The sequence below is a fragment of the Trichoderma breve genome, chromosome 2 (genome assembly GCF_028502605.1).
Source record: "Trichoderma breve strain T069 chromosome 2, whole genome shotgun sequence".
In the NCBI taxonomy this organism is placed as follows: domain Eukaryota; kingdom Fungi; phylum Ascomycota; class Sordariomycetes; order Hypocreales; family Hypocreaceae; genus Trichoderma; species Trichoderma breve.
The window spans coordinates 5972980-5989834 of NC_079233.1; the positions used below are offsets into that span (position 1 = coordinate 5972980).

General features: G+C 52.2%; 4 protein-coding genes across 4 annotated transcripts; 3 read left to right on the forward strand and 1 right to left on the reverse strand.

The window, feature by feature from the left end:
* Positions 1–229: 229 nt before the first annotated feature.
* Positions 230–1474, forward strand: T069G_04016 (hhH-GPD superfamily base excision DNA repair protein domain-containing protein; the record flags this gene model as incomplete). The annotated part of the gene is made up of 1 exon (XM_056171226.1): positions 230–1474. The coding sequence occupies one exon, from the start codon at positions 230–232 to the stop codon at positions 1472–1474; it is 1245 nt and encodes a 414-aa protein (XP_056032118.1).
* A 4062-nt stretch (positions 1475–5536) lies between these two features.
* Positions 5537–6873, forward strand: T069G_04017 (uncharacterized protein; the record flags this gene model as incomplete). The annotated part of the gene is made up of 3 exons (XM_056171227.1): positions 5537–5597; positions 5651–6491; positions 6561–6873. 3 exons carry the CDS (start codon positions 5537–5539, stop codon positions 6871–6873), a joined length of 1215 nt encoding a protein of 404 aa, XP_056032119.1.
* Positions 6874–7415: 542 nt separating this feature from the next.
* Positions 7416–9143, reverse strand: T069G_04018 (g-patch domain-containing protein; the record flags this gene model as incomplete). Its single annotated transcript, XM_056171228.1, has 4 exons — positions 7416–7523; positions 7598–7681; positions 7757–8481; positions 8543–9143. The coding sequence occupies 4 exons, from the start codon at positions 9141–9143 to the stop codon at positions 7416–7418; spliced, it is 1518 nt and encodes a 505-aa protein (XP_056032120.1).
* Positions 9144–9708: 565 nt separating this feature from the next.
* On the forward strand, positions 9709–11358 carry T069G_04019 (DEAD/DEAH box helicase domain-containing protein; the record flags this gene model as incomplete). The annotated part of the gene is made up of 4 exons (XM_056171229.1): positions 9709–9953; positions 10012–10497; positions 10560–10797; positions 10858–11358. 4 exons carry the CDS (start codon positions 9709–9711, stop codon positions 11356–11358), a joined length of 1470 nt encoding a protein of 489 aa, XP_056032121.1.
* Between the last annotated feature and the right edge of the window lie 5497 nt (positions 11359–16855).

Genomic DNA, 16855 nt, shown 5'->3' on the forward strand with positions numbered 1-16855 from the left:
TCTTACTCGTACATGTCACTGTGTTTTTTTCTGCACACAATTGCCGTGTTGCTTTGCATGCCGGTACTTGGCTGTGATGACAAACTGCAAACCGACACCAAAGGCGCCAGTGACACTCAGCACTCTTGAATGAATTGGATTTTTGCATCTTCATACACCTCCAGGTAAAGCTTCTGAAGTTGGAAATTGTCAATTCCAATTCTGGATCGCCTATAGATCGAGCGGGCGCATGCAATTCGTCAACTACGCAAAGTCTCTGGCCGTTGTATACAGGCCACTTACACTGGGCATAGCTCAACTGAACCTTTCACCACCAACCTTCAGCACATACTCATTCGCGGCAATGGCGGCCACACGGCGATCCGCGCGTATCAGCAACAATAAGGCAAGCACCCAAGAAGCCGCCGAAGCAGCAAAGACTGCCACGGCATCGGCCCCAATTCCTCCCAAGGAGAATAAGCGGAAGAGAAAAGCAGCTCCTGAGCCTGAACCCTCGGCGCCCAAAACACCGACCAAGAAGCAGCGCCCAGTTGCTCCCCCCTTAACACCCACCACCAGTGCCCTTGACCTCAATGGGACCAAAGGCACCGCCCACAAGTCCGTCAATCGCCTCGCAGACCCCAGATTTTCCAATGCGACGCTGCTGTCCCCGGAGACTTCACGAATAGTCGCTTCGCGCGATGTGGAAGCGGTGTCGCCGTCGAAAGTGCCGTCAATTGGTCTCAAGCCTACGACCACGGCCACAATCCTGCAGGAGGCCTGCGACCATCTGATCAAGGTCGATGAACGTATGCGGCCCTTGGTTGAGAAGCATCACTGCCGCAGCTTCTCTCCTGAAGGACTGGCGGAGAAGATTGACCCGTTTGAGAGCCTGGTGAGCAGCATCATATCGCAGCAGGTCTCCGGCGCAGCGGCCAAGTCCATCCAGAATAAATTCATTGCCCTCTTCTACCCCCCAGAGGACGGCGATGCGTCTTCTCAACCTACCGATGGCGACGCTTCATCCAAGCCCAAGCAGAGATTCCCGATCCCATCCGAAGTTGCGGCATGCTCAATCGAGCGGCTGCGTACCGCCGGCCTCTCGCAGCGCAAGGCAGAGTACGTGCAGGGCCTCGCCGAGAAGTTTGCCAGCGGCGAGATCACGGCCAAGATGCTCCACGATGCACCATACGACGAGCTCATGGAGAGGCTCATCGCCGTTCGTGGGTTGGGCAAGTGGTCCGTCGAGATGTTTGCCTGCTTTGCCCTCAAGCGAATGGACGTCTTTTCCCTGGGCGACCTGGGCGTTCAGAGAGGCATGGCTGCCTTTGTCGGACGAGATGTGGCCAAGCTCAAGAGCAAGGGAGGCAAGTGGAAGTACATGTCGGAGCAAGACATGGTGGAACTGTCGGACAAGTTCGCACCGTATCGGAGTTTGTTTATGTGGTACATGTGGAAGGTTGAGGAGACTGATGTTAGTACAATGGAGAAATAAGGAGCACGTTCTCCGTGTGTACGTGTGATTCCTAGCTGCTTAAAGCAAGGTAAGTTAGATAGTTCATATTATGGTCAAATAATGGCATGGGATGGGTCTTTTAACGTAGGTATTAATAGCATCTTCAACACGAATTCTAAAAAGAGGGAATCGGCGAGCCCGCACATCGTCGTCATTTCAATCTACGAGGGAATACGTTCTAAATTTTAGGTTCAAGACGGACTTGAACAAACTCAGCAGTGAATCCAAATTCTAACATGTGTCTATTGATTTGATTGTCTGCAAGTGCCCAGTCCACGGCATCACTCGTCAAATCTTATTCTGGACCCGGAAGCCAAGCTTCTTTAGACCTCGATGCGTGACGGCTCGGCGCGGATGACACGTGCAGCCGTCTTACATAAAAGGGGACTACAGTGTATTCTGAGTTACATGTATCCGGGGCCGGGCCGTTTGATCTTACACGAGTCAAAACCGCTGGTGATAAGGGATTATGTCAAGATTGGGTATGCCGCATGCGGGCATATGTAGATAGGGCCGGAGCGTGGGAGCAATTGATGTGCCTCAAAGCAGGAATAGCGGCGTCATTTAGGGTTCTAATTAGACGGTTTCAAGGTGAGCTGTAATACGGACTCTGGATTATGGCATTTGCGGAGTAGGTACTCGTATTTTTCCTGTCGTACAGAGTACGGACCATCCGCGTCGACCTCCTTTGTGTATACCGGCGCTGCTCGTACTTTTTTGGTGGGACAGTTAAGGCACTTCGTATCAAGAGGCTGATTCTGGAATTACTTGTAAGGCCGCCAGTACCTGAGCTTCGTATTAGGATGATGAGGTGAGGTTGAAGCCACGGATATGCTTGGTTTGGCCAACTTCAGCATGGAGTAAGAAAGGCTCGGTGTGATTGGACCACAAACTGCTTGGACCTGTGGTAGCTGCCATTAGGTATGACGCGTGGCTACAGTATCCTAAATTAGAAGTGTAACCCAAAACAATGACATTGCAGCTTTTAGCTTTATCGTTCAGTAACACAATGATAGGTTGCTCAAGAGGGGGTGTTTGCATCGCTGGGTTTTCTGTTTGCGGTTGTATCATGATGCCCTCATTGTACATGATACGGAGCACAGTCTTGGCCGCTAATGGCGGGGATTGGCTGTGTCCCGCTTGATGGGTTGTCAACTGATGTCTAATAATACACCATGATTTTGGCCAGCAAGATCCCCATCGTACCTTTCATGCCCAAATTGACCAATGCCATGGAGCTCTCCGCGTACCTCGAATGTTAGAGTTCTCGTATCGCGTCTGGATGAGTTGGTTCGGACACTATTGGAGGTTCGGTAAGAAGGTGTGGCACACGCCAAGAAGCCACAACGACTAAGGCCGCCGTGACGGGCCAATGCGTCAATGCATGATTTTGAGAATTGCCCTCGTCATCGTTCGGCATCAATTGCCCGGCCGGCGTTGCCGTGGAGCCGGTGCTGCTGAAGGAAACAATCACAATCACCTAAGCAATCACGAAAGGATGAAACACTTTTCAACTGCTGAAGAAAGGAGTACCGATAGTGCAACTATGCTCAGAGCGGAGTATGCGCTCCGGGTTGATTAGAGCATGGAGCACGAGGAAATATACTCTCCATACTCCGTACTGTACGATACACTAGGCTGCTAACTGGCTGGAACTAGCCATGCACGGAGGATGCAGCCCAGGATTGACGTTGCTAGGCTGACGGGACTCCTTGCGTGACTCCTCGGTAGTGTTTTGAAACTCCTCGTACCGGCGCTCCAACTAATCTTGCTAGCCATCGAGCGAAGGGAACAAAAAAAGGAGAACGGGAAACTTTGCTTGTCCATGGCCGACCGAAAAATCCGCACCAGCTGCAGACGAGCTCTGCTCTTCACAAAGTGGGCTGCTGAAGGAAGCCGTGCCAGGGGCGCTAACAAATTCAATTGAAGCATTTCCACTGACGATCCCTGTTAGCTCTGCACATGGCTGCTGAGACGGTGCTTGGGCGAAGCCGCGAAGCTCTCCTAGTGCTGCTAGCGGTTGGTGAACATTGGAGTGGCGCACACGATACGATCTGCAGCGACGACGTCGTGGTGATGGGAATGATGGCATTCGATGCGCATCGCATGCATGCGGATCATATCGCATCTCGTGCTGTACAGTGTGAAGGAAATCAATGGTGTAGTGAAGATGAGACATGCACTCGACCCAAGAGTGCAAGTTAGCAGGTCGGCCCACGGATTGTTCGATTACGGGCCTTGCCAAGCGCCTCCCGAGGTGAGATTCTTATTACCGTCCATGATCCAGGTGGTACATGGACGCATGCGGGAACGCCGTACCTACATGAGTACCTTGTGCGTACTGCCCGTAGCGGTAAAGGGCCAGGCACGGAGGGCCGTTTCTGTTGATATTACCTGCCCGACCGGTCTAGCGAGGAGCTGCGCGCAGCTTCCTGGATACCCGTGGACATGTACGGAGTACCTGACGCGGGGAGCTGCTGCGAGTCAACGTTGCCGGTGCCTTGCAAATAAGCAGGTACAAGTCCACAGCAGGGAGCTGATGCTTGCACTGTCTGTCTCTCGGTAACAAGGACGGCCCCGTCGATAATAAGCAAAAAATTGAGACGGACGGCACAAGTTGGTCTGGCGCGCTTCAAAACGAGCTCCGTATGCAGCGCACGCGCGTGCACGGAGTACCGGTCAATGCTGTTACGAGAGCACCAGACATGTGCTTGCAGTACAGTGCCGTGTGCGATGAAAGTGGCAGCAGTAATAGGGCTATACGAGTACTATCTGTACTCCCGTATTGCTCTTATTCCACCTATACACGCATCCAAATGTTAATCTGCGTCAAGTGCCCCATTCGGCGCCACTGCCATCTAGTTAGTCTACAGTATCAATCCAATTCTGCCGCCAGCCGAGCATCATTGCCTTGTTTTCCCTCGCCCATTGCAGCTCGGACGGGGACAAATTTCATTAGATTGATGGCAAATTATGGAGATGAGGCGCGGTGGGGCGGCCTGCCCTTCCAACCCTTCCAGAGGCTGCCCGTCCCACCCACACCCCCTAGAGCTCCATTCCCAGGGGACATTTGCGGCCTCTCTCCCCTGGCCGGCCCTGTATCCGGCCTGTGGTTGGTGCATGAGGAAGCTCTCGCGCAAGCAGGGGGTGCCGCTTGGTTTCGTCCCAGGAACAGGTTCTTCTTCCCTTTTCTCTCCTTCTTCTCGCTTTCTCTCTCTTTCGTTTCTTGCTCTTGCTGTTGTCCGTCGTCTCGTCGTCGTCCTGCTTCAATTCCTGCCACTCGTTATCAGGCCAAGCAATTTGCGCTATAGCTTTTTATTCACACCATTTTCCTTCCCACCCCATTCCAACTACAGTCTTCCAGGCCAACCAGTAGCCTTATTTTGACCACCATCTTTTGAGACATCTCTACCTCGTTGCCCAGGAACGTTTCCAGTTTTTCTCCCGTCGTGTCAGGAAAAAGATCGACTCTGCTACAAGGTGTGTGAGCTCTCCTGGTTTCGCTTGTTTTGTGTTTTTGTGGTGTGCGCGTTGCGTTGCCTCGCTGCTGCTCCTCCAACCTCCGTTTCACCTGGCACTGGCACCTGTCATTGTCACTGGCACATTGCAAACTTTCTTCTGCTCTTCTCCTTCCACGCACATTTGATATTGCCGACTTGCTCGATTTGCGCCTCAAAGCTTGCTGCTGGTTTTCCGGTTGCGATTGCGCTCTTCTGCTCTTCAACAACACGCTCTCTCCCCCTTTGGCCCAAATCGACGACTTTTCCTTCCCGGACTCGCCTGTTGCCGTTACGAGTAGAAATATTTAGACACCTGGGCCACTGTTCGAGCGATCGAAAACTGGATTCCGTCAACATCTTTTTGTCTCGTCTCGTGCCTTTTGGACCGGTTGCATAGTTTAAACGCCACAGTCAGATACCCCCTATTTGCGCCAGCTTCACGCCTTGAATCGCGACACTGCCATCTTCACATTTCATTTTTCATTATTTGACGCGTTTTTGGTGCACGCTTGCTGACTTTCATCCTTTCCATTAGATCAGAATGCATTCCTCCAAGCTCTTCTCAGCCATCCTGGCTGCTGGCGCCGCCAGCGTCGTCTCTGGTAAGATCCTTTGCGCTCTGTGGTATCACTACAAAATGCTAACTCGACTGTAGCTGCCTCCAGCGCCTGTTCCAAGGATATCAAGGTTACCACGCCTAACCCTGTCATCTCCTGCGACACCGTTGACGCCAACATCATCGTCGATGAGTCCGTTGCTGGTGACCTGATCCTCAACGGCCCCAAGACGATCACTGGTGATCTCATCATCAACAATGCCACCCAGCTCATTTCCGTCCAGAGTATCACAATTGCCTCCATTGGCGGCAACTTCGAGCTCAACGGCCTCGAGCTCCTGAGCTCTGTTAACATGCAGGCGCTCAAGACCTTGAACAAGTTGAACATGGTCAAGCTTCCCCAGCTTAACACTCTGGTCTTTGGCACTTCTGGTGTCACCAAGGCCAACGACATCCAGGTTACCGACACCTTCCTCAGTGATCTTAGCGGTCTCAACATCAACAGTGTTGATTCCCTTACCATCACCAACAACAACAAGCTGACCGCCTTCAACTCCGACCTGGTCAACATCACCACCCTTCTCAGTGTTACCAGCAACGGAAACAACATGGAGATCAACATGACTAAGCTTCAGTCTGCTGCCGAGATTCAGCTTTCTAACGTCAAGAGCTTCGTCGTTCCTAGGCTGAAGACCATCACCCAGTCCCTCAAGTTCGACACCAACCCTTCGCTCACCACTTTCAGCGCCAAGAACGTCACCTCCATTGGCGACAGTGTCACCTTCATCAACAACAACAAGCTCACCAACGTCTCATTCCCCCTGTTGACGTCTGTTGGTGACTTGACTATCCAGAACAACACTGCCCTCGATGCCGTTGAGGGTTTCCCCAAGCTGCAGACCGTTGCTGGTGGTGTCATCCTCCGCGGTAACTTTGACACGTGAGTAGCCAGCCCGTCTCGGTTCCCATATGTATATTCCTTATCGCTGACCGTTGTATCTTTATATAGTGTTGAGCTTCCCGCCCTCAAGGACGTCAAGGGCGGCTGCACTGTCTTCTCTACCACCGACATTTCTGCTTTCTGCGGTTTCTTCGATGACGCCAAGAAGAGCAAGATCATCCAGGGTCAGGAGTCCTGCAAGAGTAACGTTAAGGCCGCCAATGAGGGAGGTAGCGACGGTGACTCCAACACTTCCAGCGGCGGCAAGGGCAGCTCCAGCGACAACAGCGGTAACGGCACTGACAACGCTGTCGCTGCCCTCAACGTCAACAACGTCCTTTTGGGCGTCTCCGTCCTTGCTGGTATGGCCCAGCTGTGGTAAAAAGTTTCGGAGGATGATGGGTCGGAATTTGGCGTCTATCTCTGTTCTCCCAGATTTTTTCTGTTTTCTTTTAGCCAACACATTGTGGTTTCGTCAACCTACCCCACGCCTTGGCTGTCAACTCATATGTGACCGCCCCTTTTGTGTGTCCGCGGCACTAACGCTAGAACTTAATAATGGAAATGTACTTCAAAATGTCGCCACGCTCCTTTTATCCTTTCGACGAGCATCGACAATGATGCATGACGCACAGGCTGTATTGCCTGTGACAATTTGGCTATCACTGGCGAGCTCGAGACTTGAAAGGATTTTACGTGTGTACGGTTACTGGTGATATTCTATCACGATTTGCACCTCTCTTTAGACTTTCTTTACCGGTGTTGGTGTATGTTAGACTTAGGGTACTTTTTATACCACTTTTTGCCTTTGTTTTTATTAAATCAACCTTGCCTAATTACCTATGAGTCTACCTTGCTCCGTGCCTGTGAAAACCAAGTGTAGTAGTTTGCGATGACTATTAAATAAGTGCCCTGTGCTAAACCTCATGCTGTTGCATCTACATAGATGCCTTGTTCAAATCTCTCAGTGTCGTAAAATTTTGGGATTATAGTGTTGCCGTTAAAAACACGCCCGTCCAATTCATTGACTGCCTGTTGCCATTGTGTCAACCCGAGATAACTTGAGTAATGGATGATTTGTTCGTTTGAAGATGTATGTGACTTACTCGCAGTGCAGACACTTGGTCTGTGAACTTGATAAAGACTTGGCGAGTGTCTACGTCGATGTATAGTCTCTCGACTCGCCCATACTATGTACCGCACATTATTAGCCATCAATTGCCTCTTCGAATGATATTATCAGGAAGCCGTTGCTTTTTTCTTACCTTTTCGCCGCACTCTCCGCCGATTTCCTGGCCCAGGCCATCGGCGATCTCGGCCTCGAGGTCGGGCATGTTCTCGAGCATGTTCTGGAGTACAATGACGTCGCTCATGACGCCGAACTTGCCCGTCTCCTCCTTGCGCTTGCCGCCGAATATCTTGCCCTTGTTGGCGGGCTCGGCCCAGCCGCCGCCGTCCGCGTCGGCCTTTTTGCGCCTCTTTTCCACCTGGACGCGGAGCGGGTTGAGGATGCCGGATTCGTTGGCGCCGAGGGCGGTGCCCTTTGTCCAGCCGTATTTGGACATGAGACGTTGCGCGAAGCCGACTTGACCGGGGCGGTTGGCTCGCGGCTGTTCAGTGTCGTCGGGGGCGTTATCGTCATCGCCTTCGGCGCGGCTAAAGCTGGGTGGTGGTGAGTAGCCTTCGTCTTCGTCGCCGTTGGTATTGGTTGGTGGAGTCTGGGTGTAGCGGACGGGAGCTTTGGATATTGTAGTGGATTCTGAGGGTGGTGGAGGTAGAGGGGCGTAAGATGGGTTGTTGTTCGTTTGAAGGGGAGGCGGTGGAGGAGGTGGTGATGGTTCGAAAGGCTGAGGCGAAGGGACTTGTTGCGTCGTTGAGAGGGCTAGGCGACGGGCATAAGCGTCGTCTGCGGTTTCGTCTTGCGGTGGAGCAGCTGGGGGAGATCTTGGAGGCGGCGCAAAGGAGTATGAAGCTGGCGGCGCAAACTGATCTGTGATATGAGTTAGTCTTGTCCGACCAATTTCTCATGATAACGGCGTGGGTGAGCTTACTTGAGGGTGCTGCACGGGTTCCCTCCTCTTCCGAGTCCGAGATGTCACTCTCGTCCTGTCGCTTTCGGTGACGATATAGCAATCCCTTCCACTCTCGCACTTCCTCTACCTTTTCTTCGCTTTTGAGGAACTCGTCTACGTTTGTCGGCCTCGATGGATCATACATCTCGTCCCAGTCTGTCTCAAACTGCTCCTGCCTCTTCTTCTTCTTTTTGCGACCGCCTCGTTGGCGCTTCTCTCCAACGCCGTACATCCATTCATCTTCCTCCGTTGCCGCCCAATCAGCAAGAGTGCTCTGATGTGGTATTGACTGCACAGCTCCGGGGGCTGTTGTGGTAGTTGCTGAAGCTGTGGTGGGTGCAGTCCTGGGGATCGCTTTGGGGAATGTCGGCTTGGCTTTGGGCTGTTTTACTTGTGGACGCCGTATGGGCTGGAACTGAAGCGCGGGATTGAGGGGCTTCTTCGCTGCTTGTTCATCTGCTGCAGGGGCGCCTTGCTTATATGTCACTGGCGCGGAGGAGATGGTAGCTGATGGAGAGGGATCGTTGGGATCGTGTAGATTGTCGTAGAGGGAGAGTCCTCGCGGCGGAGGAGCCGCCATATTCCCGTGATAACAAAGGTTATTTGGTTATGATGATTTGTTCTGAGACATGAGCTGAGTAGAATTGAGTAGTAAAAAGAAGAGAAAAGGGTAAGCTTTGAAACGCGACAGAACTTGGAAATATTCAGAAGAGTAATCGGCCATAAATTATTAGCAGTAGTAGGTTAGTAGTCTATCTCGAGCGCGATCAATTGGTGGCTGAGAGCTACCTAGTACCTATGGAGCGGCCCGGCAAAATATCGGCACGCCATCACTCAATCGCAGCTCTCTGGTGAATTGCCAGCTTGAGCTGCATATCACCCCTCCAACCAACCCCACCAAAATTTCCCCCATCCATCCGCCTCAATATATCAGGTCACTCTACTTTGGACCATAGCATCTGGTGTGGCTTGGGGAGTACGTCGAGTCACGACATTTCCTTTTTTCTTCCTTTTCCTCCTCACCATCTAACTCAACCTTAGACAGTTGCAGGCAGACTGTCCTTGAGCATCTCGTTGATCTACGCGTTTCTTTCCGCCACTCTCAATCCACGAACCCGATAGTCCGATTATCCAACATCTCCAAAATGTCTGACCTCGCGAGTCGCATTACGAAGCCTGACGAAGCTGTCAAGGCCGAGAGTCAGCCCGAAGCTGATGTTCCGGCCGCCGATGCTTCTGTCGCTGAGACTCAGAATGACGGTGCCATTGAGGAGCTTGGTGGCTCTGGCCTGCAGGAGCCAGAGTGGGATGTCGAAGTCTCCCTCAGCGATCTTCAGAACAACGAAGCAACACCTTTTCACTCTGCCACGCAATGGGAGGATATGGGCCTGTAAGTGTTAAACTAATTTAGTATCAACCGTGCATATTTGCTAACCATGTTGCCAAAGTTCCGAGGACCTCCTAAAGGGCCTTCTGGCTCTCAAGTTCTTGAAGCCTTCGAAAGTTCAGGGAAAATCTCTTCCTCTGATGCTTAGCGATCCTCCGAGGAATATGATGGCCCAATCCCAATCAGGAACTGGAAAGACCGCAGCGTTTGTTACTGCCATTCTGTCGCGTGTCGATTTCAACAACCCTGATCAGCCTCAAGCCCTTGCCTTGGCACCCAGCCGAGAGCTGGCTCGTCAGATTGAAGGTGTCATTGGTGCTATCGGTCGCTTTATCAAGCCCCTCAAAGTTGCCGCGGCCATTCCAGGTGCTTTGCCCCGTGACCAGCCAGTTCGATCTGCAGTCATTGTTGGAACACCCGGTACCGTCATGGATGTCATCCGACGAAGACAGTTGGATGTCTCTCAACTCAAGGTTCTCGTCTTGGATGAGGCCGACAATATGTTGGATCAGCAAGGAATGGGTGACCAGTGCTTGAGAGTGAAGAAGTAAGACTGCTCTGGAATAAAAATCACTAAAGAAATGAGAGATAGCTAACCTGTGGATATAGCATGCTGCCCAAGTCTATTCAGATCCTTCTGTTCTCAGCCACTTTCCCCGACAAAGTTGGCTCATATGCCCAGAAGTTCGCACCAAACGCCCACTCACTGAAACTCCAGCGCAACGAACTTACGGTCAAGGGCATTTCACAAATGTTCATTGACTGTGCTGACGACAATATCAAGTACGACGTTCTCTGCAAGCTCTACGGTCTTATGACTATTGGCCAGTCGGTCATCTTCGTCAAGGTATGTTGCCAACGGACTTGGGACCTTTAACTCGACCAAGCTTTGCTAACATACAAATAGACCCGTGAAAGTGCCAACGAGATCCAGAGGCGCATGGTAGCTGATGGACACAAAGTTTCCGCCCTGCACGCTGCTTTCGATGGTAATGAAAGAGATGAGCTGTTGGCTAAGTTCCGACAAGGCGAGAACAAGGTTCTCATCACTACCAACGTCCTTGCCCGTGGTATTGACGTGTCTACCGTCTCCATGGTTATCAACTACGATATTCCGATGAAAGGCCGCGGCGATTCTGAGCCAGATGCTGAGACTTACCTCCACCGTATTGGCCGAACTGGACGTTTCGGCCGTGTCGGAGTCAGTATCAGCTTCGTCTATGACAAGAAGAGCTTCGACGCCCTCAGCAGCATTGCCAACACCTACGGTATCGACCTTGTCCGTCTCGATACCGATGACTGGGATGAGGCAGAGGAGCGAGTCAAGGAGGTCATCAAGAAGAACCGAGCTCAGGCTGCTTATGCTCCAAGTGCTACGGACAATGCGGCCAAGGCACAGGCACCCTAGAGAGGTGACTACGACGCATCGATGACTTACTAAATTGGCGGCGATCCTCTTTGTTTCTTTTGTCCTTTACGTTGCTTGATAAGAACGCCGCAATTTCGCACTTGATGATGGATGGTATGATAATGGGGTTTATACAACTGGATCTGTAGAGTGTGGCACGACAAGATACCAAAATTTGCAGAGTTGTGCCATTGCAGGACGGCTGAAAAAGCTAAAAATGATAAATATTCTGCCCTTTTCGTGGCGTTTATTCCACCTCGTGCCTTTGTCCCTATCTTGCTAGCAGTGAAAAACGTATGGCAATCTGTTAAATTGCCTTTATCACACATGAACATAACCATCTCTGTCTGAATCACTGCAATTGATGGAAGCACTGATTCGAATCGAATGTTTCACTCAGATTTGCATAGTTAATGCAGCCGGAAGTGGATTCGCATAATTATTTATCTGAGGTTGCATAACGGAATGCCGTAATCCGTACGCTGTGCTCCGTACCTTTGTAGCATTTTGGATGGGGTCTGCGGTTCGTGGATCCACGTTGATTTTTCCAGCACATGACTCTACATGCGAGTAGTTTTGACGGAGAGCTCGGTGGCGAAAATTCAGAGCCAGAAAAGAGCTCTTGTCTTGAGTTTTACGGCCTACGAGTGTATACTTGGTGGACGATGAAGATAAAATTCCACGCGCTGTATAGCATCGTCATATCTGTGATTTCTATCTGCCCTCTCCTTTTACCTACAGTAGCTTACAACGGATCGGAAGAGGTTGGACACACCGGTGCAGGAATCGGAGCATTTCTCTGGTGGTTGGAGAGCATTTGCTGCCTTGCCGACCACCTCTTTTTTTCTGATCCTTCTCCTAAGTGGCTCACGTCATGCAGTGCTACACCACTAAGGCAGATGCATGTACGACGGATGTATGTCTGTAGAGAACTTACTCGTACGCAGGAAAACAAACACTCGGCGCAGATAGTGTGCGAGTACATGTGAAAGTATCAAGAGGGGTTGATGGGAAGGCTGGCGCGTGCATGGGTCTGGGCTTACAAGAGGGTTGGATATTCTGCATGTAATTAAGTGGTTGGTATGTCAACGGAGGAGCGGGCAGATGTTACTCGTCCTCTGCATTCTGTTAGAGGTGTAGTGCAGTATCAAGTCAAGTCCTCGGACCAGGTAAGCATGGACGATGGCTGGTGATGGGATGCTGTCACACATCATGGATCATGGCTCACTCGTATCGCCGACGAAGCAGAGCATGGGAGCCTTTTGTCCCGCAAATTGAGCCATCATCCCCACCATTATGTCACTGTGCTGCACCGCCAAGACAGTGAAGAAGGCCAGGAAAAAACCACAGCAACAGAAAAAGAGAGGGAAAAAGAAAACAGAAAAAAATTTACGCGGTGAAGCATCTCACGTGTGGTTCCGGAGCTGCTTTGAGGATTGGCGCTCCCAAGGTGTTTCCCCCCACTCTTTTCAACTACCACCACACACCGCCTACTAGAGAGCACTAGTCTTCCCATTTTCCGTTATTAGCACGCCTTGCATGATAGCGTACTTGAGCTTTGAGACACGACCGGGAAAACAAAGAGAGCCAAAGACAAGACAGCCAAAGGTTCCTTTCCTAGCACGAGCCCGGTGGCAAAACGAAACCCGTCTTGACGACTGTGCTTGTACGACAGTCGGCTGATATTTTCTTCGCAGCAACAGTTGCCGCACCCTGGCCAGAGCTTGAGAATTTTCTCCCACGGAACCACCCCCCTGTCAAGTGTCGGCTGTGGCTCCATCGCCGTAGCACCGGTTAGCCAAAAAGAACCAGCCTCTCCGAGACGGGCAGCGCATACGAGTTAGTAGCTTGGGGTGGTTTGACGGTTAGTACGTGGTGCGAATTCTCTTGTTTTTTCCATCTTGTTCTTGTTCGAGAAAAAGAAGGGGGCCTTCTGCAAGTCATGCTCCTCAAGCAAGTCATTTACTGTCCTCGCCAAAGAAACGAGAGAGACGACGACTTGCTCGATCAATCAAGGAATCGCCCTCCCAGATAATTAACGCAATTGCCCAATGCCGATAGATTCCGGGGTTGAGCTGCATGAGAACGACCGCGGGGCATCAAGAGGCGAGCCACGTAGCACGCCTCCAGAGGGAAACCAGTCACAACATGCATATCCCTCCAGCCTTCGCGGACGCATCCTCACACGCTAGGTCCTGCACGGTGGGCGGTCTTTGATATCGCTCAGAAGCTGGAGCCACTCGGCCCACTGCTAGCCAGCTCATCTGGCCGCCTTTACTCATGATTGCTGTTTGCCTGTGTGTCTGATTTGCCCGCCGGTGCTTAATCCCACTTTTCGTTGGTTGATCATGCATGTTCCATTTTCGTTGCGTCGGGCAGCTATCCTGTCAGCCCGTGCGAATTCAAGTCATGTCTCAACCCGCAAATGCGGCCGGCTGGTGACAAGGCCACCTGCTGAGCCCAATCGTAGAGCGGCGTGGCGGGCGGAAAACGACTTGCCTCTGCCAATTGGGCTCGCATGATTGCTATTCAGCCGTCGTGTGGGTATGGATCTCTGTTGCAAGGGGGGCTCTGGACCGGAATTTGTGTACTCTTGGCCTGCTGGGCTCCGCATCGTCAATCTTCTCTGGTTCGCTTGTGGACGGCCATGGGTGTTTTTTTGACATGGGACGTGCTTTTTTGGATGGGCCCATGCAGCTCGAGGAGACAAGGCTCCAAGTGGTGTCATCTCAAAGCCTTTACTGACTTCCCACCTGTTCGCAGGTTTTAGAGAGGAAAAAAAAAAAAAACCTCCTGCATCATACATACCAAACTACACTCTGAAACCCGTCATCATCCGTACCAATAGGCTGCTACATTCGCTTTGAAGCAGCCACAGACAGCCGTGTCCTGAAGCGCCAAGGCCCAAGAGACCGGCCGTTTTCCTTATTGGCGCTTTCCACCTGCATCTGTCGGATAATCTGATTTCAGTGCAGCTTGTATGGAGGTCGATAAAGCAGCCGTGCCCCAGCTCGCTCAGTCCGAGGTCTCTGAGGTCGACAGGGCAAAGGAAGTATGAGCACCGCCCAAGAAGTCGAGTACTGTCCCGTCAGGACTAACATAGACTTGTCCAATGTACAGTTCTCCGATTTTTCCAATGTCCAGTACTTCGAAAAGAATGACTCCGAGGTCGGGTCCAAGGTGTCAGTAGACAACAAAGGTAATTGACGACATTCACCCAGAGCGCATTTCTTCCAATATCTTCCAATGCTAATTTTGCAGCAGAAAATGATGCCCCTCAAGATTCGGCCGCGGCTGAAGAGCAGCCTGAAGAGGCCGAGGTAGATGGCGAAGTTGCGGCAGAGCCCACTTCTTCCAAGAACAAGAAGAAAAAGAAGAAGAAGAACAAGAACAAGAGCGAAAGCCAGATAACTTCGCCTATAGAGTCCTCCGAAAGCTTTGCAGCTGAAGTCAAGGCTGAGGGGGAAACCGCCGAGACGGCAGAGCAAGACACAACAGTTACCCCTCCTCCGGAGGAGTCAAGTCAGGTGGTCGAAGACGAGGCTAAGAAAGACAAGAAGAAGAAAAAGAAGAAGAAGAAGAGCAGCCCCAAGAACTCGGAGACAGATGTGGCCGAGGATAGCGCTCTTGATCCCGCCCAGCCTCCATCGCCACCAGCCACGGACGAGGGAAGAGGTGAGGATGAGGCTACTCCGGTTGTAGAGGAGAAGACCGAAGCCGCTGCTGCGGAGCCTGAGCCTGCTGTCGAATCCGCGAAGGAAGAGAACGCAGCTGAGCCCGAGCATTCAGATGAGGCCGTCCCCGTTTCCGAAGAAGTCAAGGCCGAAGCGGAACCCGAAGCTCACCACGAAGATGCCAAGGTCGCTGAGGAAGAGGCTAAGACTACGGAGGATGCAGTTGCTGTTTCTGTAGAGCCCGAGCATGCGGAACCCGAGTCGGAAACCGCTAAGGAGCCCGAGCATGAGCAGGAGCACGAGCACAAGGAGGAGCATGAGCATGTTCTCCAGGAAACCGAGGCTGTAAAGGAGCCAGAGGCTGTGCCTGCTGTTCACGAGGATGCCCATGTTGAGGAGTCTCACGAGCCGGCGGAAACACACGATGAGAAGCCAGCCGAGGAGCCTACTCACACAGAAGATACCCAGGCACCAGTGGTGGCCGAAGAGCCCGCCGAGCATGAGGAGACTGAGACATCGGAGCACAAGGATGATGTCCACGTTCCTGAGCCGGCTGAGGCTGAGAAAGCGGAGGAGCATCATGCTGAAGAAGACAAGCCCTCAGAAGATGTGAAGCCTGCTGAGGAGGTCGCACCTGCTCACGAAGAGGAGAAGCACTCCGAAGACGTCCCATCTACCGAAGAGACGAAGCCCATCGAGGAAGAAAAGTCTACTGAGGAAGATAAGCCCGCTGAAGAGGTCGCACCCGCTCACGAAGAGGAGCACGTCGAAGAACAACACTCTGAAGTGCCCGCTACCGAGGAGACGAAGCCTGCCGAGGAGGTTACTCACGTCGAAGAGGAGAAGCACACCGAGGAGGCTACGCCAGCTGAGGAGGAGAAACACTCCGAAGAAGAGAAGCCTTCCGTCGAGGAGCACACCGAAGTTGAGAAAGACGCCGCTGAACCTGAGGCCAAGGAAGAGCCTGCTGCCGAGCCTGTTGTCGAAAATCACCATGAGGAGACCTCCAAGGAGGCTGAAGAGCATGTCACCGAAGCTGCACACGAAGAACCCGCCAAGGAACATGAAAAGCATGCTGAAGTCGCGAAGGACATCGCTACGGAGGAGACTCCCGCTCACGAGGAGGAGAAGGCACCCGAGACTGCGGAGCCCGAACACCACGAGGAGGAAAAGACTCCTGAGCCACACTCTGATGCTACACCAGCTGTTGACGACGTCGTTGCCGAAGAGCACACTCTGACCGAAGACAAGCCTGCTTCTGAGGAGGAGAAACATGATGACTCCGAGAAGCACGAAGAGTCTGCTGCTGAACACGAGCACGTCGCCGCTGAGGTTGAGACCAAAGCTGAGGAAGTCGAGGAAACTCCCAAGGAGGAGGAACCCATTGAAGAGGCTCCTAAGGATGTGGCCGAGTCTCATGAGCCTGTCCACAGCGAGGAGGCTAAGCACGACGTGACTGAAGAAGCCGAGCCTGCTCATGAAGCCGAACAGTCTCACGACACCGAAGTTGCTAAAGAGGAGACTCACGAAGAGCACCATGATGTCGAGACCAAGGCCGAGGAGGCTGAGCCTGAGTCCGTGGTCGAGGATATCAAGGAGCCTGTCGAGGCACACGCCGAGACTGAGGAAACTTCTCACGAAGAGGCCCCTGTCGAGCAATCTGTAGTTTCTGAGGAGCATTCTGTTCCTGCTGAAGCTACTGAGTCTGAAGTCTCCAAGGTCGAGTCTGAGGTTTCTCATGCCACTCACTCTGAGGCTGAGGCCAAGCCTGAGGTTGTCGAGGCCTCATCAGAAGTAACAGACCACAAGCCTGAGACCACTGA